At 33.9% G+C, this 22,192-nt stretch overlaps 1 protein-coding gene across 4 annotated transcripts in view; it reads left to right on the top strand.

The window, feature by feature from the left end:
* LOC149538885 (integrin-linked protein kinase 1-like) overlaps positions 1–21,973 on the top strand; it is a 293,426-nt gene extending 271,453 nt beyond the window's left edge. For 2 of the 4 annotated variants that reach the window (XM_089800263.1, XM_089800261.1), the window contains 2 exons: positions 21,156–21,287; positions 21,578–21,973. In XM_089800263.1, the coding sequence (XP_089656389.1) occupies positions 21,156–21,287; positions 21,578–21,593 (148 nt within the window). In that variant the 3' untranslated portion in view covers positions 21,594–21,973. Of the gene's footprint in view, positions 1–21,155; positions 21,288–21,565 lie in introns of all 4 variants that reach the window. The other 2 variants (XM_089800264.1, XM_089800262.1) reach the window with 1 other exon arrangement.
* Positions 21,974–22,192: the final 219 nt, after the last annotated feature.

Genomic DNA, 22,192 nt, shown 5'->3' with positions numbered 1-22,192 from the left:
TAAACAGTGCCCTTTCCCTATTCAATGGTAACAAAAGGAAGGTACTTCTATCCTTGATCGATTTCAGTCTATTCTGACAAACACCAACAAGTGGTTGAAAATCAAAGGTCTTAAAAGGGTGAATCCAAAGTTGAGTTTGGATTATTGTAACATCCAGATTTCCCGGGTCTAATTTATCATTCAACTTACTCAAGGAATATAGTTACTTCTTCGTTTCATAGGAAGGTAGTTACATCATTCATGTTCATTTGAAGAAGATTTTACTGTTAAAAACAGTTAAGCAAAATTTCTTAACTAAATACTTGAAATACCATTAAATGAAATTACTTCTGAAATTGAAAATCACATACCTCGAAAAAACTGAGATTGAAAATCAGCAAAGGATGCTTCTGCAACCACCCGGATTAGTCCACAAATACACTATAACAATTTCACAAGTCGACTATCATCTAAAAACTGCTATCTCAAAAATCATTTGATGATTACAACTAAATACTACTATAATTTAAATTAGGGCATCACATATCATTTTACCAATTAAGGCATCAATTAACATCGGTTCATTTAGGGCTTCTAATACCACTTTACCACTTAGGACTTCTGCGTCCACGGATTCAATTTAGGGCTTCCGTGACGACGGATTTAATCTAGGGCTTCTACGACCACGGATTCAACTAGGGCTTTCGATACCACGGATTCAGTTAGGGCTTCCAATACCATTGTATCATTTAAGCTTCCAGCTGTCACATAATCAATTAGGGCTTTGGATTTCTTTTCCTTCTGATTACTTATCTGTGACAGTTTCTCAAGATTAGATAAATACTTATATTCAATATTCATTTATACGAAAGTAAATGATGATAACAATGAAATACTTCAATTTAATCTTACCTTCTCATAAAGAAAAATGATAATACCTATTTCCGATAAACAATTGAATGCATGGCTTGTCTTTGTTTGACGCATATCCAACATCTTGAGAGAGGTGAAACATTGTCAGGGGCTTAACCACCCAACCTCGGACCACAGCATATCCCCACACGATCTCTAACGAGAAAGACCCTCCCTACCTGGAATTGACAGGGATCATCTTACCATCCACTAGGCATCATGATATATAACACGCCATACGACTTGGTAGCAAGAGATTACCATAACAGGAATATGCATGAGCTATTAATTAATTCATATTAAATGATAAAAATGTCATAACTGATACTGGTTCATGTTATCGATGATTCCTTCCTCACACCTCACCCTATTCAGGCCTCTAAGCTAATGATTCCCAGGTGTTATCAAGTTAAAGATCACAATTATATTTTACAACTTCTTCACCACATTCAGGCATCTTACCTAGTGATTTCCTTCTGATTTCATTATCTCATTCTCAGTTAAATATATAACTCAGGATGGACCTGATTTTAAACTAGGTTGATTTACTTTCTTATCATGAATCCGGAGATAACTCAATAGCTCTACATATTCGGATATATATAAAGAAAGAATAAGAGAACAGACTTTATAATTTCAATGTCCTATCAAATTTGGATGCATTTGGATTTAAACGCATTTATCTAAGTTTTACAGCATGGTTCTCCAATGAACAAAATACAAAAGGTGTAAACACATTTATCCTTAGCTTATCTCAGTTATAAACATTATTTCAATTTGTATAATAAATTTGATCAAAGAAGAAAAAGCTTTCCAAGGAAAGATTTACTGAAAATTGCACATTCAGATGTTATAATGATGACAGTCTTAAGATTGGAACTCTACTATAGCAGCCGGCTTCAAACATTACTTTCATTATTAAGAAATTGAAGCAGAATGGAAATACTTATGGCTCCCTTCATAGTTCATTTTCTCTATGACATACCCTTAAACAGCAATGAATATGCATGCAGTTTCAGACTTTAAAAAGGAAATTAATGATATGGCAGCCGACTGATCTCAGAAGGTCATACTGATTAAAAAGAAGTCTTAGTTGACTTCACTCACTGTCATGCAATAAGGTTGATATAGAGGCAGAATAAAGAGGTAAAGAAAAACTTAAATCTCAATTCTTAGTTCCTACAGTAGTACTGGCACACATATATTAAAGGTGAAGAGCATGTACGACTGCTACAAAATTGATCACCATGCATTATCAAATAGTATGGAATGGAAAACGATTTCATTGAATACATATTTGCAACCTTACATGACTGAGATGTTCAAATGCTTGGGAAACTCCAAACCGTGGCAAGCTTATTCAACCGTATGCAAGATAAAAACCCATTGTTACTATTGTGACTGTATTGATTGCTAGTTGGAAAAACTCGGATGCAAATGACTTGAGAGCTGAAAGTAATAATGGACGCCAAAGCAAGAAAAATGAATGCCGAGTTATGTTGAAGATTGTCAATTAGCCAACAAAGATGGTTGCCGAGAATGTTTTAATGTAGCATAAATAATTTTGAGCCGACCTTACAGCTAGCCAACAGTTATAAAGAACCCATACGAATTCCCTCAAATCGATTAATTATGCCAAGTTATATCATTAAAGAATATTAAATTAGAAATAATAGAGTTGAAAGGTTGTAATTTGAAAATAACTCAAATATTATTATAATTCGAAAATTATTAAAATCTTATAAGTACTTTGAAACATCATTTTATTAAATTATTAAAATATATAGATGCCAAAATATTTTTATAGTCAAAAGCACATATATAAACTATTATTAAAAATAATACGATGAAAGATAATTTAAAATCCTTTAAGAATATGTTTATATTTAAACTTAATTAATTTAATTAAATTAATTATTAACAACTCATGCAGTTCCAAAGATATGTCTTGTTTTAAATCGCTAGGTCCACTACTTGTCTGTCCAATGATGGTGATGCCTTGCCTAATTCTTTTCTGACAATGCTTCCACCCCTTTGACATGCTCCCTGCAAGGAATTTCTCTGTAATTAAATTATAAATTATATAATCTTAAATAATCATAACGGTTAACCTTTCATCTTAATTGCATGAATTCGTGATTAATGATCAACTAACATGTCATCTGCACTTGAAATCATAACGACCAAATATCTTACCATCTCGCCAGATTATATCAAATTAAACTGCCAACTGACTTCATGTGAACCTCAACTTCTATATTTCAAGCTAGGTCAAAAATTCGGATGTAACAATTATGAAATTTTTGGTCCTCCTAGAAGTAAGTCACAATTAAAAATTGCAGGTAAAGATGGTGCAACTTCTTCTGATATAAAGAAATCCCTCAAATTCAAATTGAAAGGTGGAAATGGATTTTAAATTATCTTAGACACCTAAACAAGTTCAAGAGTCAGAAGGAGAATCTAATAAAGGACTTGATGAAGAAGATGAGGAGGAAGAAGGAGAAGTCATGATCATATCTCCTCCAAGGCCTACACAAACTCAAGGACCATCTATGCAGGAAACACCTTTTTCATGTACGATAGATGATGACGTGGATTCATTTTCCACTATTTTTGTTAATTTTGTAACTCTGGTATTCATGACTACTCTAAACTTTAGATCGTACAAATCTTGTAATGCATGAATATCCTTAATAGGATTTTCCTCTTTGATAAAGCTTAGATGATTAACCTTATCGGCAACTTCCCTAGGAGCATTTAATAATGTTCTTTTGCATAGTTGTTGTTAGTATAATTACTAACTAATTATGATTTCTAGGAGACGCCGATCTTGGAAAATAATCAATAGTTTATACATAAGGGCTGACCTAGAAAGAGTCATGTCCTTTGTAAGGACATGCCTCTTGGGTGCAATATAAGTATGAGGTAAGAATGAGGTTAGAGAACACACAATGCACAATTAAGTCTGCTCCTCTACATTACTGCCTTATGTGATTTATTGTAGGGATAAAGAACATCTCTAGAATAGTTATTATACTATAAGTAACACTTCATATACTGGTCTGTATATTCAAGAGCATCTTCAGCACCAAACAAAGGCATTTCATCAATCTGATTTATAGCAAAATTTGTAGAAACTTTACATGGTTTCAAAACTCTGGTAGTCGAACCTAGGCTCTGCAAATTAATAATCAGATTTAAATATTTAGCAAACTTCTACTTTCAATGGCTGGCACAATCAGACATTGAAGATAGGTTTGATGGAAAAGAACACTTTGTTGCTTGGAAATTCAAAATTATGATGGTTCTTAAAGACAATGATGTAATAAAGTTTGTTGATAAGGAATCCAAGCAACTTGATGCTGATCCTCATAAAACTATTTGGAGAGAATGAAATAGGAAAGCCATGCAAATCATATTAGATGGAGTTAAAAATGAAATAGTGGCTATGCTAATGAAACCTCAAACAACATTTTATATGATGAAAGCATTATTAAATGCATATGAGGTTGACAATGCAACTAGAAACCTTGCATTAAAAAGACAACTAAATCATATATAGATAAAGAAGGGAGAATCTATGAATTCTTATTTCCTAAAGTGGCTAGTCTAAGAGATGAACTTGCAAGTATAGGGACCATAATCAAAGACAAAGAGCTAACACTTGTGGCTATAGATGGGTTACTAGATTCATGGGAAACATTCTCACAAGGAGTAACTGCTAGAGACAATCTTCTAGACTTCAATAGACTTAAAGGAGATTGCCTTCAAGAAGAATCTAGGAAACTTGAGAAAGGAGGAAAATTGAAAGCTGAAAATGAAGAACTTCATGTTCTCAACACAAATTCCTATAAAGGTAAGAAAAAGCACTTCAAAAAGAAGAAGGGTGATCAAAGAAATGACAAACCTAAGAAAGATTTATCCAAAATAAAATGCTTCAAATGTGAAACATTTGGACACTATAGATCTAGTTGCCCTGAGAATACAAAGCAGCAAGTAAACTATACAAACATTACTAGGAGAGAAGAAAACTATGATCTTCAGAAACGTGTATTGTAATCTGCACTATCAAATTAAGCATAAAACAAGGCATGGGTAATTGATAGTGGATCATCTAGACACATTACAGGATACAAAGAAGTACTAGACTCAATATTAGAAGAAGTTAATGGCAAAGTTACCATAGGTGATAATTCCAATCATTCAGTCAAAGGAATTGGGAACAACACCTTGAAACTAAAGTCGTGTATTTCTCTCCATCTCAAAAGAGTACTCTACGTACCAGGAATGAAGAGGAATCTAATCTCTAGTACAACACTTGAAGATGATGGACATAATGTTGCATTCATGGACGGTAAAGTAATGACTTGGTCTTAGAACTCTTCATTTAAGAAAGCAAAGTTGATTGGTCAAAGAAAGGTATACTTTTATGAATTAAAACATAGAACCTATTCAAGCCTTAATTCATGAAGATGCTGATACAAACAAAATATGACATAGAAGTTTAGGACATTTAAACTTCAAAGCCTTATCAACTATGGAGAAGATGGCTACTGGTTTACCTAAGTTGAATAAAGATCATTCAAGCATATGCAAAGGATGCACTCTGGGTATGAACACCAAAAGTCCATTTCATGATAGCACTAGAAAAAGTAACAATATTTTGGAATTAGTCCACTCAGATTTATGTGGACCTATGTTTGTTCCTTCTCTTGGAGTATTTTGATACTATATACCTTTTAGAGATGATTTCTCTAGGAAAACATGGATTTACTTCTTAAAATGTAAAGAATCAAAAGAAATCCTTAAGAGATTTAAAGAATTCAAAACTTTAACTAAAAATTTATTAGGACACAAAATTAAAACTCTTAGGACTGATAAGGGAGGGTAACATACTTCAGATTAGTTTAAAGATTTTTAAAAAGAAGCAAGAACTAAGAGGGAGTATATTGTTCCTTATAATCTACAACAAAAATGGGGTAGGGGAAAGGAACAATAGAACAATTATAGAAGTAGCAAGAGCTATGATATTTGATCAAAATTTAGAATATTATCTTTGGGCAGAAGCCTTATGTACTGCTATCTATATTTAAAATAAAAGTCGTCACTCCCACCTTAGAGATAAAACTCTTGAAGCAGTCTTTTCTAACATTAAACCAAATATAAGCCATCTTAGGGTATTTGGGTGCCTAGTATACATACATGTTCCAATTAAAAGAACTAAGTTAGAACCCTTCGGGAGGAAAGGTATTTTTGTTAGGTATAGTGAAAGATCTAAAGCATATAGAGTTTTCATACCCAGTCAGAAAAACATTGAACTTAGTAGGGAAGTAATATTTGAAGAAGATTTAGCATTCAAAAGAGCCTTTAATTCTCAAGATCCTACTCATATATCTAGTTTTGATGAAAATCATGAATCTTAATTTTAGAGGGAGAATATTGAAGAAATTCAAGATGAAATTCAAAATCTCTCTTGAGGAAACTCAAAATCCTAAGAAAAGACTACTTTGGACTATTAAGAATGATGTTTCGGAAATTGTTCCAAGGCCTGAAGGAAAATCTATTGTTTCTTCTAAGTGAAAATTTAAAATCAAGTATGTTGCTGATGGTAGCATTGAAAAATATAAAGTCAGATTCGTAGAGGATTCTCTCAGAAGGAGGGAATTGATTATGAAGAAACCTTTCCTCCAGTTTCCAGATACACCTCTGTAAGAGTAGTCCTAGCTATTGCAGCATTGAAGGGATGGAAAGTACATCAAATGGATGTGAAAAAAACATTTTTGAATGGAAAGCTTACAGAAGAGGTATATCTGGAACAACCTGGAGGGTTTGAAACTCATAACCCTAAAGTCTTTGTTTCTAGGCTCAAGAAAGTTGTCTATGGGCTTAAATAGGCTCCAAGGACATGGTATGAAAGAATTGATAAGTATCTCTCCAGTTTAGGATTCTCCAAGAATGAAGCTAATCCAAATCTCTATTATATAAAGGATAAAGATGATATGATAATTTTGATACTATATGTTGATGATTTACTAATAACATGTGATGACCATCTTATAGATCAATGCAAGAAAGATCTAATTAGAGAATTTGAAATGAAAAATTTAGGACTCCTTCATTACTTCTTAAGACTGGAAGTATGGCAGAACTCTGACAACGTCATACTTAATCAAGGAAAGTATACATTAGACATCTTGAAAAGATTTGGAATGTGGAATTGCAAACCTATGTCTTCTCCTAAGGAGACTAATATGCTCAAACTTTAAAAAGCAGCAGCAGAATCACCCTCCATAGATTCTACTCTTTACAGACAGTTGATTAGGTCTCTTATGTAATTGGTAAATACAAGACTTGATATACCTAGTTTATGTGTGAGCCAAAGGAGATTCACCTAGTTGCAATCAAACACATCATGAGATACAAGGTACTCTTAACCTTGGGCTCAAGTATGAGAAAGTTGACTTGGACTTACATGGGTTCACAGACTCAGATCGGGCTGGAAGTGTTACTGTTAGGAAAAACACTTCTAGATGTTGTTTCAGTTTAGGCCTAGCGATGATATCATGGATATGCAGAAAGCAGGCATCAGTAGTACATAGTTCCACAAAAGCTGAACACATTGCAGCAGTAATGGCCTCTCGAGAAATAGTTTGGCTTAGAAAGTTACTTGTGGGATTATTTGGTCAACCCATGAATCCTACTATTATTCACTGTGATAATCAGAGTTCCATCAAGCTTTCTGTGAATCCAGTTTTTCATTGTAGGTCGAAGCATATTGAAATTCCATACCCTTATGTAAGAGATATGGTAAACACGAATACTGTAAACTTAGAATACATTTGCACTATAGATCAGATAGCAGATATTCTTGCCATACCTCTCTCTAGATTGAAAATCGATCACTTCAGGAAAAAGACTTGGTATGGTTGAATTATAATACATTTGTATTCTTTAATTATTAATAAAATAATTTTGAGTTAAAATTATTATTGTCAGGCTATTGACTGTTATGGGCTTCACCATTTGTATTCATTATCTAAGAGGTGGAGATCTCTAAGATAATGTACTAAACAATAGAGAACTACTATTAGATTTGGATGAGTTCAAGATCACATTGTGATGTAGACATTTCTATGTTTATGAGTCACAACTTGGATAAAGGAAGAATTGAATCATTCTCTGGATTTTATCCTATGTATTGATAGATCTTAGCTCAGGATCATATTGTGATATAGAGCTGCTAGTGCCTATGAGTCACAACTTGGATAAAGGAAGAATTTAATCATTCTCCAGATTTTATGTTTCATATTGCATTTCATGCAATACTGTTAGAACAAGTATACGTGATAAGTCATATCATAGGTATAGTAATATGACATAGTATCATGTGTTCAATGATACCACATGCTTAAAAGATTCAAATAGATATAGGGTACCAATCTATGCTTATTCAACTTAATTGATGATGCTAGATATGTTATCTCTCAGTATGATTATCAAGTTGAGAGGGAGTGTTAGTTTTATAACTCTGGTAATCATGACTGTTTTGAACTACAGATCGTACAGATCCCGTAATGCATGAATATTCTTAATAGGATTTGCCTCTTTGATAAACCTTAGATAATTAACCTTATCGGCGGCTTAGTTAGGAGCATTTAGTAATGTTCTATTGCATAGTTGTTGTTAGTCTAATTACTAACTAATTATGATTTCTAGGAGATTGCAATCTTGGAAAATAATCAATAGTTTATGCATAAGCACCAACCTAGAAAGAGTTTTGTCCTTTGTAAGGACATGCCTCTTGGGTGCAATATAAGTATGAGGTAAGAATGAGGTTAGAGAACACACAATACACAATTAAGTCTTCTCCTCTACATTATTGCCTTATGTGATTTATTGCAGGTATAAAAAACATTTCCAAAATAGTTATTATACTATAAGTAATACTTCATAGACTAGTCTGTTTATTCAAGACCATCTTCAACACCAAACAAAAGCATTTCATCAGTCTGATTTATAGCAAAATTTGCAGAAACTTTACAACTTTCACACCTTCCATCCCGACCTCAGAAGTAAATACATCAGTTCTTCCTATATCTTCAGCAGCTCCCATTTTAATAGCTGAATAGTGTGAACATTTAGGGAATGTGTTCAAGGATTTTTCCAATTCTCACAGAAGGTCAAGTTTCTCAACTTGATACATGCCTAACTAGTTTTGAGTTGTTCATGACTGAATCCTCTATCATGCACCTATGAATTCAGCTATGCAAACTAAATCATACTCGGTCACAATAGAGATACAATCAGGATCAATGCCAATGGTCTCCACTGTACCTGTTTCCATAGATGAAAATTTTAGTTTGTCTACATGGTTGAGCAAGATTACAATGAAGAGAAGAAAGGTTGTTGTACCTCCAAACGACCTTCCTATTAAGAAAACTAAGTCCAAATCTTTGAAACATAAGATTGTTTCAAGGATCTTAGTTGATTATGAAAAGACCAAGTTTGTAGAAATTGTTGAGCCATTGGTGAAAAAGCCAGTTGAAGAACTTGTTTTGATTACAAATTCACCAAGGTAGAAATTGGAAAGCAGTCACGACTGAGTTGCTTACAAGATGCTCAAGATGTACTTGCTAATGTGTCAAAGAACAATCATGAATTATGGGAAAAGAAAAACCAGCTCAAGTAGGAGGTTGCTTGCTTAAACGTGGTTATTGAACAACAATCCTCACAACATGCAGTTGTTGTATCTCAGACACTTGAAAAGAGAAGGATAGTATAAGCTGCAAAGTCTTGGATGAGAGAAGTCATTTCTGAAGGAGTACAAGCCATTACAGATACGATCAAAGTTCTTGGACGTATCAAAAATGTTAAAGAAATGATACATGATTTGACTGCATCTTTGGCTCAGGAGGCTAATACTTTGAAAGAAATTCTGAATGATTGGGATGAGATCGCTAAATCTGATCTAGATCCCATAGTTACGTGTGATGTTCTTCCATCTTATGAAATGTTCTATCAATGTCATGGACTCATGGGTTACAAGGAAGAGACACTAAGAAAGCTCGTAACAAAGTTGCAGGCCAATTTAGAAGATTGCCAAGCAATAGAAGTTGGGATGACATGTGACTTGGAACAAATGGGATGCCAAATTCTTGATGAACATGGTAATTTGGTTGCAATTGAAGGGATAATTTAAGAATATACAATCAAGATCAATGCTGATTTAGATTCTAAAGATTTTGGTTCTTATACAATGAACAAGTTTGCTTTGTATAAATCTTTAGCAAAGCACTTACAAGATTCTTTCTTGGCAAATTGCAAGATTGTTAAATCAGCATATGTCGATGCAGTAAGAATAGAAGCCATATCAAAGACAATGGAGATTTTTGATCTTCCTACAGTGCATGATGTCATCATCAAATTCAAGGCACTGAAGAAAATCTTTAAGATTGTTTTATATTTTTTAATGTTTGTAGATCAAAGAGGATGTATTGCATGAAATTGTGTAATTACATGTAATATGAGTTGCATGTGTTGTGGCATGTAATCCAATAAATTCTCTTTCAGTTAGACTAGGTCAAAGTTGGTTGAGTTGCTCCCACTTTGTCCTCCATCTTTTTCTCAACTCCTTTGCCTATACAAAGGAGTGTTCTCTTATTGTAAAATCATCTTTTATTATATGCAAGAGAGCTCTAGAGAAATTGTGCAAGCATAACTTTGATTGTGTAGCACCATTTTGAAAGAATAGTGAATACAAAGAATCAATCGAGACTTAACTTTGATTGAGTGAAATTTTTACTTGTGCAAGTTAGAAGCATTGACTGTGATTTGCATTTGTTATCTTTGATTCATGTGTTGTTTTGCATTCTTGATAATTGAGTGTAAACGGAATTAAGAAGCAATTGGAGATAAAACTTTGACTGGGAGCGGTTGTAGAGATACATAGACTAGAAGCTTTGATTGTAGCTTATATCTCTTTCTTAATTCACAAAATAGTTAGAATCTTTTACTTCTGAAAGTTTTTGTGCTCCAATAGTAAAGTTTATTCATATAGAATAGATTACGACCAGACTTAGAGCCAAATCGGTACACTTTCAGCTAGCCTTTGAGTTAGTGTTAGTTTATTGATATCATCGTTTTCAGCTACTAGATAGTAAGAATAGTTAAGAGATTTAATCTTGCCCATTACTCATTCCACGGGTTAGAGGATTCTTTCCTCAAAGCTAAGAGGAAAGAATATCAGTAACACTCTTTTACAAAATCTCTCAACTTCTTACTTACCTTGAGTTGATCCAAGGAACGGTAAGAAGGGGGAGCCTTCCCTTTAAGGTAGGAGAGACTCTGTCGCACACACTGTGGTTGGTCATCCTATTTTGTGACTAGATTTTACCCAAAACTGTCGGTTGCAAAATATCCACCCAACATTGTTGACAATAGTTACAGAGACTAAGACAGTGGCTCTCAAAACATATGCCAAACATAAGCTCCCCAAATCCATTGTTTGAGTGTTGTTCTTGGAACCACTTCCATGATAGATTTGATCCTGCTAGCATATATTGCCCATGATGATATTACAATATTTGATAAATATTATGATGTTTTCCCCATTCTTCAGAGGAAGTTTTTCCTTCTTAAATAAGATAATCTTTCCTTTGTAACTAGTCATTTTTTTTTTCTTAACACTGTAAATGATTGCTGAATGCCTTCTTGTGCACAGACAGCCAACCATGAATGGAAGTGGGCTGCCCACATATGTACATCACCTATATGTTACGTTTCAAACATGAAATGGGGAAATTGATGGACCAAACATGTCCCTTATTAATTTTCTCTAGAATTTTTGCACCAAACCCCTATAGTTCCACTACAAAGGCTCTCTCTATCTATTGTTCATACACAACTCTAAAATTTTATACAACGAGCATGTGGGATATAATTTACAAATGTGTATATTCCAATATCTTTATTTAATAAAATAGATAGTGAAAGATGTAGAAGACAATTGTCCATTATCTCAATTTTAAATAGAAATTATGTTGCCAAATAATCTTGATACATTTCTCAAGTTGGTACTAATATATTGGCTAGGATTCACCCCTTATATCCGTTTCTGTAATTGGTACAGATTTTTATATATTCATTTCTGCTTAGATATATATATATATATATATATATATATATATATATATATATATATATATATATATATATATATATATATATAATTCTCTTCTTGATACTTAATTTTATTTATTTATTTTTGGATTGCAAAACATTAATAGTTGAATCCTGATTGGTATTGTTACTATTGTCTATCTTGACCTTGCCTTGATTGTTAGAATACCTCCTTAGATTGAATCTTATTTTTCCCTTTGGGGTTGGATAAGTGAAATTGTGTTCAATGATATGATCACTTTTAATTCCTTGAGTCTTCCTCATTGAATGAGTTGTTGCCTGTCTGAAAACTTCCATTGCTGTACAGCAAATATGATCCAAGCGGTAGTATTCTTTTAGTCTCCCAAGAATCTTCTTTGTCTGCTCATACATGGAAAGAGTTCATTTGTTTGCTCTTAATTTATTCTGGATTCTTGTGTTTCTATGTTGATTATATTGACTCTCTCTTTTTTTATCCCTTTTAATAAGTCTTTCATCCATGGCTCTGATCTTAATCACTGGTCTTGGCACTAATTGCTCTGACTGAAATATGATCCATAGCTCATTCACCGGCAGATATTGTTGTCTCTGTTCTTCCATAATCAATCTGATAGTAACCAGTGCATGTTTATTAGCTGCTTTGTAGACTTAGATTGTCGCTGCTGCCCATATCTTTTCCTTGACTTCTGGATACTGTAGATTGTATGGGTCTGCGATCATAATTACGGTATTTAATCTCCTGCATATGCTGGTGTTTGGTCCTTTCTTGATGCCTTATCTCAAGGGCTGGATAAGTATATGAAAGCTGTCCATGTTATAATTGTACTTCCTTCTAATTATTAAATGTTCACATGTTTTCCATTTTTTTAAATCTATGAACCTCCCTTTTTTACCTTTTTAATGTTATCTCCCATGGTATAAATACTCAGATTTATCATCCATTGTGACTATTCCTTATAGTCACACGATTATTTTAAATATTATATTAATTAATGATTTTATGTTTATATTTTAATATTAAATTTATATTAAGATAGAAATTTAATATTATTATTCTTTTATATATATTAGTGTAATGATACTCTTTCATTAATAAACTATAATATAGTTTATTAATTTATTTAGTGAACATTTTATTTAGTAATAGTTATATATTATTATTAAATTCTCTTTTATTAAACATATAATGAATAATTATATCTAACTATTTATTATTAATTTGTTTAATCTTTTATTAAATCAATCTTTGAAATGGGGACATTACAGTCCACCCTTCCCAAAGATGCTTGCCCTCAAGCAATTCAATATTCTCTTCTTCTGATTTTATTGATAGTCTTGTAACAACAAAATCTCAATTTTGGATTAGGTAGTTGTAAATACAAATTTATAAATCACAAGATTAGATTTAATATGCTAAGAATGATTTTAAAGAAGGAACTTATCTTCATGTGTGTAGCACTTGGGGTAAATGTTTCTCGCCTCTAATGAATAAGTCTCTCAAATATAGAATCTCTAAAATGCTCTTTGCCAATAAGGGCGATTCTATTAGAATGTCATTTGCCCATAATGATGATATTTTATAAGAATGCCCTCTACCAAAAATGGCGATGCTCACTAACAATGCCCTCTGCCAATAGTGGTAGCGCTCACTGAGAACACCCTCTGCCAAGCATTGTGACCCTCACTTAAGACACCCTCTGCCCACAATGGCAGTGCTCACTAAGAACACCCTCTGCCAACCACAACGACATTCACTACGAGCACCCTCTACCACACATGGTGTTTACTAAGAACACCCTTTGTAGCGAACATTCGGCAAGAATGCCCTCTGTGGCCAACATTTAAGGATGCCCTCCATGGCCAACATTCATAAAGAATGCCCGCAACAGCATGATTGACAATTTTAGGTCAATCAAGTGGCTTTTTCATGAGCTGGAGGAGGTGAGAACGTGGGTCAAATGGAAGGAGCCAGGATTCTGAAGGGTCTTGAGAAAGGGACAGACCAGGATGATAGAATTAGCCTGGCAGAAAGGAGGATTCTCAACCTGGAAAATTACAACCACAATTTGTCGAGCCAGATGATCTCACTGCTCAACTCGATAAATGACAATATCTTGTCTTTAACTAGTTTTCTTAAAGATAGAGGAATGTTGGGGGATGAGGAAGGAAAGACAGGGGAAAAGCCAAATCTGATGATAAAACTACCACAGGTATCACTTACACTTGTCTAGACCAGGATGTTCACAGGACTCATCAACAGGAGGCTAAAGAGAACCAAATGGCCTACGAGGCTGCCCAAGTCATGCAAGAGCTGGAAAGAAAGAATGAGGATTAGCTCTTTCCTGTCCTTTTGTTTCTAGCTGTTCATTTTTTGTCTGGCTTTTTGTCTTGGCTTTTGTCTGTTTCATTTTTCAAAAAACAGCGTGGCCTTTCCTATGGCCTTTGTTGTTCAGGTGGGCCTAGTGCTTATTATCAACCTTTAGACTTACTTTTTTTTGGCTGGGCTTTTAACGCTTATTATCAGCCTTGTTTATGTTTTAACTCTTGGGTTTCAGGGTCCCTGTAAAATCTGTTTATCTAATAAAAAACATTCACAAAGAATGCCCTTTGTGGCCAACATTTAAGAATGACCTCTATGGTTGACATTCATAATGAATGTCTTCTATGACCGACATTAAAAAATGCCCTCTACAAAATATCTCTTGGGTCTCTAGATTCCCCTTAAGAATCAAGAATGCCCTCATTATCTGATTCACCCCTTATATCTGATTTGGGAAATTCTCATTATCTTTAGATATGATTTGTAGGCACCTCTTAGTAATTGCTACATATTTTGATATATATTTTTCTGCTTAGATATATATACTTCAGCTATATATATATATATATATATATATATATATATATATATATATATATTAATGCACAAATTTATATATATAATTCTCTGATCCATACTTAATTTTTTTAATTTTTTTTTGTATTGCAAAACACTAATAGTTGAATCCTGATTGGTATTGTTACTATTGTCTATCTTGACCTTGCCTTGATTGTTAGAATATCTCCTTAGATTGAATCTTATTTGCCCTTTGGGATTGGATAAATGAAATTGTGTTCAATGATCTGATCACTTTTAATTCCTTGAGTCTTCCTCATTGAATGAGTTGTTGCCAGTCTGAAAACTTCAATTGCTTTTCAACAAATATGACCCAAGCGGTAGTATTCTTTAATCTCCCAGGAAGCTTCTTTGCCTGCTTGTACATGGAAAGAGTTCGTTCGTTCGCTCTTAATTTATTCTGGATTCTCGTGTTTCTATGTTGATTATATTGACTCTCTGTTCTTTTGATCCCTCTTAATAAGTCTTTCATCCATGGCTCTGATCTTAATCGCTGGTCTTGGCACTAATTGCTCTGACTGAAATATGATCCATAACTCATTCCCCCGCAGTTATTGTTCTCTTTTCTTCCATAATCAATCTGATAGTAACCATTGCATGTTTAGTAGCTGCTTTGTAGACTTAGATTGTCGCTGCTGCCCATTTCTTTTCCTTGACTTCTGCATACTGTAGCTTGTTTGGGTCTGCAATCATAATTATGGTATTTAATCTCCTGCATATGATGGTGTTTGGTCCTTTCTTGATGCCTTATCTCAAGCACTGGATAAGTATATGAAAGCCGTCCATACTACAATTGTACTTCCTTCTAATTATTAAATGTTTTCATATTTTCCTTTTTTTTAAAGCTCTGAACCTCCCTTTTTTTTCCCTTTTTCCTATGTTATCTCCTGTGGTATAAATACTCAGATTTCTCAACTGTTGTGACTATTCGCTATAGTCACATGATTATTTTAATATGTTAGATGAATTAATGACTATATGTTTATATTTTAATATTAAATCTATATTAAGATATAAATTTAATATTATTATTCTTTTATATATATTAGTGTAATGATACTCTTTCATTAATAAACTATAATATAGTATTTTATTTTAATTAGTGAATATTTTATTTAATAATAATTATATATTATTATTAAATTTTCTTTTATTAAACATATAATAAATAATTATATCTTATTATTTATTATTAATTTGTTTAATCTTTTATTAAATCAATCCTAGAAATGGGGACATTACAAAATAGCAGCCCAATAATAATTTCACTGTTCTGACACCTAATCTCTAGAGCTGATGTCACTTCATTGACTCTGAAAGGTAAATCAGAAGCAATCTCTGTTCTATTCAGTCTCACTGTGCTTACAGATTTCAATTATTTTCTACTGTCGCAAGGTACAGAGTCATTCAATTCACACTGTCATGTCGTCATGTGACTTTTTATTCCAGAAGCTCACACACACTAGAAATGATCTGAATGGAGGGGTTTGGTTGTCTGCAACTCATTCACAAAACTGAGCCATCAGTAAACATTTCCATTGGCACAAGTATTGTCTCCATCATGAATGTAATGTCCAGCCACCTGTAATATGATAATGTGTATATATATACAAACCCAGCACTCTTAGACCGTAGAGAAACTCACTCCAAGAAGATAATGCATTCTATGTACCTTCCACAAGAATATGCAGCTCCACTAAAGTTGTTCAATAATCTATTGAAAGCCACAACAAGGAAATTTTGGCAGCCCCGAGTCAATTGAAACTCAAGAGGCATCATCACTGATACGACAATCTCAACGATAATACCCACATAAAATTGACTCAGATTAGACACCCCAATAATATCACCACTCGGTATCCTTGTTCTATAATGGTGTTTGTCAATATTCCCAGTCATATATGGAGTCTGAACTATGGTTTGCAACTAACACAGAATCACCAACATGTCTACACTGAAATATTTATTTGTTTATTGTAGCCTCCAGTTGCTCAGAACAATGAGTCACACTCTCTCCTACCCAAACTGGTTTCATCAAAGGAAGGTCTATTCTGGAAAACCTTATTACTAGCTGGGAAGCTATGCACTGGGCTAAACATGTTGGTCAGGATGCAGCAATAGTCTTGTTAGATTTTGAAAAAGCCTATGATAGAGTAGAGTGGCCTTTTGTGATGGGTATGTTGCAAGCTTTTGGATTCCCTCCTGGTTTTTGTAAATGGATTAGCATATTACTTAATGATTCTTCTACAATTGTAGATGTTAATGGTGAGTTGACTAAGAGGATTATTCTTCAAAGATCTATAGGGCAAGGATGTCCAATTGCTCCCTCGTTGTTTGTAATTGCTGCTGATGCATTATTTTATATTCTTAGAGCTTCTCAATTAGGACCTCCTATAAGGGGTATTACTTTGCCCAATCAAGAGATATTGCGTAATGCTCAATTTGTTGATGAGACTGCCCTTTTCATAGGATTGGATGAAGTGAATTTTGATAATATGTACCACAGATTGCAAATTTTTTGTTTCATATCTGGGGCCAAAGTGGCTCCTCACAAATCATCCATTAGTGGGTGGTCATTGTCACCTCCAGATTGGGTGGGGAGTAAGGGTTGGTAATGGTTGGGACCTAATGAGATTTTTAGGTATCTTGGGATCCCATTCTCCATTGAGACATCTACTAAAGATATGTGGATGTGGCTCTTTTCCAGAGTGGAGAAGAAATATTTGAAAAGGCAAAGTCATCTATTGTCTCTGGCAGGTAGAGTTCAAGTGGTACAAAAAATGCTATCTACTCATCACATATATTTCTTTTGAGCTTGGCTATTTACCAAATGTCAAAGCAGCAGTTTAGAAAGGATTATGAGGGATTTTCTGTGGTTTGATGGTTTAGGAAATAGAAAAAGACACTGTGTAAAATGGAAATAGTGTTGTTTACCAAAGAGAAGGGAGGATTGGGGATGATTGATTTAAAAGATCAAGGTATGGCATTGGCTTCTAAATGGATTATTCAAGCTCTCAGTGTGGATGAACCATGGCAGGTTTTAATTAGAAACAACATCTCTAGATTTGTTATAAAAAAGGGGAAAAGTTGGCATAATGTTCAGCTATGTGACAAAGTCTTTGGGAACTTTGAGTTATCAGTGTTCGGATCCAAAGTTTTTCAATCTTTGTGGAAGGCATGGTCTCAGGTTAGGAAACTTATTGCATTCAGGGTTGCAGTTGGTGGCCCCCCCAAATATTTTGTTTTGGATAGATCTATTTGGTGGGGTGTTGAAGCTAATGGTAAACCTCTTGCATTAATCCAAAGTTGTTCTGCAAAAAACTGGAAAAAATATGGCATTTCTATTATTGGTGATATTTTGGTTGACAATAGGTTAGGGTTATGGAATGAGATTGCTGACCGGTTCAACTTTCCTAATTCTCAAAAGAAGACTTATTCCATCATTGTTAAAGCTGTAGGAAATGTTTTTCTTGGACACATTATGAATTCTAATAAGTTTGTGCGGAGGATCAGATGGAAAGATGGCAATCACTTCAATAATGTTTTTCCTAGACATATTTACAAAATGCTTAAAGATGATTGTTCTTTTTTTGACAGGGTTAACCATGGCTAGGCGCTGGGGGCCTCGGCTGATAGATGACCTTTTATCTTTTTCTTTTTTTGGCATTCTCGGTGTGAGCCTATGAAATCTTGTTTTAGATGGTTGTTGCTTTTGAAAAAACTTGCTGCGAGTAATACTTTGCCTAATGGTCATGGTAGTCCTATTATGTCTGGTGGCTATTCTGTCCATGAGTCCTTTGAGCACCTTTTTTTTATTGTACCTTTGCTAGGGGTGTCTGGGCTATTTTTCTAGGGTCACCCATAGTCTAGAATAATAGGCCAAGTCTTTCCTAGAGTGAAGTGCTTGCTGGTTTTGTTAATGATTTTGATTTGAAAATGAATAATTTTTGGTCTGTCTTTACTTGTGATGTTCTTTGGTTTCTTTGGAAGGAGAGAAATGCAGTTATCTTTCAGAAGAGAAGGAGACAACTTTCTGAGTTTGGATGTAAACTCATACATTTTCAAATTATGTCGCAAGTTGCTACTACTTTGGAAATCTCCAGGGATAGATTTACGATGCTAATGTGGGAGGGCCAGATCCTGATCCTTAAAGATGATATTGTTTCATGTCAATATTTTGATATACACAAGGAAATTCTCAAACAGAGGGAGATGGACAATCTTAACCAGTTTATTAAAGATCTTAGCATTGGTGATAGAGTTAAATTTGGAAATTATATTTCTCATGATCATGCTACAAATGGACAGGGTGGTTAGCCCAATATATGGGTTATTGTTTTATGTTTGGAAGATAGGGCGGGCTGGTTATACAATTTTTTTTGGTATTAACTATCTTAAAAATCTCGGTTATGATTGTTGCTGCTGTAAACAATTAACAGGTACTACATGTAGTAAAGAACTTGTTTCATTTCTAGTATCTGTTTAGGTTGTATGCATATACCACCCACTGAGCATATTTTGAAAATATTTTGTAATATGCTCAGCGTGTTAAAAGAATTATGATGTGAAACAGATGATTGCACTATGTTAATACAAAACCAATGAATCACACTTGCCCACAGACAACACTGTGCTCACAGGAATGAATGGAACCTTTGTAAATTAAACTCATGGCATCATGTATTCAAATCTGGGAACCATTGTAACACAGCCACGTTTTTTGTTCTGGAAGAGTACATGTGACAATTGAAAACTGTGAGCACGAATCTGCAACCACTAATACCCATATGCCCAGAGATAAGAGAAAGCGGAAAGAATATCTTGTGTCTCGGCCCTCAAGCAAGAGCAATGCTCTATTGACTTAGAGGTCACTCTGATATACCTCTTTGAACTATCGAAACATTGCAAATATTAATAAATGTCATTCATTAAAAACAATGTGATGCCATCTTTCTAGTATATTCGCCTTATAGGAATCGTTGTCAAAGGCAAGCCCATCTTTATTCTTGTGGGAACTTTTGATGTATAGGAATTAGATGGTAGTGGAGGCATGATCAATGAATGGAAAACCACCCTCACCTATCTAGCAGAGGCTGCGCACAATCATGTGAAGGAAGCAATTGAATCTGCCATTAGTCCTAATTGTTCGGCAGCTGCCTCCAATAAGACACATTTCATTACTATGTCGAAAGATGTTCCATGCTATGCTTCCACATGTAGGAATACTTGTCATATGGAATTAAAAAATGTATACTCGCACAGGATTTCTTGTATGTTTTACTCACTTTTCAACAATCAAGACAAGACTTGAGAGACAATTTTCGATTGTTCTTGCAAAATTGTTTGCATTCCTTTCAATTTGGTCTATTCAGTGATTTTTCATGTAAGCTTCACCTTCTGCCACATGTTGACTTCCTATCAATGGAGAAATATATGTCTCCACTTTCTAATCGCAGCCTTCTTGAAATATATATCTGAAATCAATTTAATTTTGATTCTGATCTCCGTTTCCCATCATTTTATACTATTTCTGAGGTCGCGTAGGTTTGGTAGAGAACCTTCTTTGATAAAATGTTCATCCATAAACAAAAGCAAATATTTGGATTACCATTGGTTCAAACCCGCTCCGATACCATGTTGAGGAGGAATTGCTGCAAATTTAATAGCACTGCTGTAACTTATGTGTTTTTCAAGTGCAGATTTGAATGTATATGTATAAGGGTAGAAGAGACATGTCTCTATCTTGATCAATAACATTAATCAATAATCATTAGATGTAAATAACATTGCACAATATATATAACATAATTACTAAGAACAATTTAATCTCTTGATAAACTAACCAACTGAAGCTACAACATTAACAGTTTTTCCCATATTATATATTCTAAATCTAATGCTAATGCCTTCTTCTTTGAGTGAATTGGTCATAAGGCACAGGAACCAGCTGAGCAGTGTTGAGTTTATATATCCTTGAAAACAATAACATTAGTGTTTTGCCAATGCTTTTTCATCTCAGTTAGTTTTCATATAGTATAGGAACCATCTGGACATCTATCCGTTTTATGGAGCCAAGTCAAGCATTCCTTTTGAAATACACCATCTGCTTTATCTTATTTTGCTTAAAATTAGCATTCCTCATTTATAGAAAAGTCACGCTGATTAGTATTTACTTTTTCTGTATGTCTAAGAACTGCAGTGTGCTTTGCAGGTTGATTCAGGAATGCTGGGACAGGAATCCGTTGATGAGGCCTACTTTTTCTGAGATAATTGGAAGACTAGAGAAAATAAAGTCCTTATGTGTCAAACGTAAGTTTTGGAGTGGAGCATTCAAATTTCCAAGGTTTGAAACTTTTTCACAAATAACTTATCGCATTTGCCTCTTATTAGAAGCATCTTGATTTGTTCTTATTGTTTTTAACATGTGTTTGTCTTAGTAATCTGACACATCAGATGAACTTTAGTTTTTGACATGGGAGACAAATTCTCAGCATTTAGTGCTATATGTTTTACAATTTTAGAGAAATAAATTTGAATGCAAAGTAGTTGCAGTGCTTCTCTTTACTCACTGGGATGTACTGAATTCCATAATTTCTCATGTTTCTTGTTCTGTTTAAAAAGTATCTGATCCAGGAAATTTGAGAATTAAGCATGGGATTCACTCTTCCTAATTGGCACATCAAAGGATTGGTATTGTTAGTTCAAATGAAACGTATACTTCTGAAGTTGATGCCTGTTATACAAGAGAGTCAGAATGTCAAGAGTATACTTTCTCAGATCTTAGCTCTTTTGGAGTTTTGACTTCAATCACTATTGAAGCATTCCTGCTGCGAAAAATACTAAAATGTTATAATTCTATTAGAGGACTCCCAAGTAATATGATCTTGTGCTAGGGCCTTCATAAATTTTGTCCAGATGGACAAGATGTTTCTATGTGATCTGATCTAAGACTAAATTGAACAAAGATTGGGGAATAATGCCCTATTAACTCAACCTGTTCCAATAAATATATAGTTTAACATTCTTGAATGCTACTTCCAACAATGGACAAAGATTGAGCATTTGATTTGATGTGATTGCTCATTTATTTTCTATACTCATTATTTGATATGATTGACAATATTTGAAATCTCCCTCTTAGTCAACTCAAAAAAATTACAGAATGAACTAAAAGCTTATTACCATTGTTTTTTCAAAAACAATTATTGCTAGGGTGTTGTAAATTGCAAAGTGATTGACAAATGTCTT

Source organism: Cupressus sempervirens, chromosome 9, assembly GCF_028749045.1.
Source record: "Cupressus sempervirens isolate cs-2001-9-10 chromosome 9, ASM2874904v1, whole genome shotgun sequence".
Classification (NCBI taxonomy): Eukaryota; Viridiplantae; Streptophyta; class Pinopsida; order Cupressales; family Cupressaceae; genus Cupressus; species Cupressus sempervirens.
Note: the sequence above shows the minus strand (reverse complement) of the source record. Positions and strands in the feature narration are given on the sequence as shown.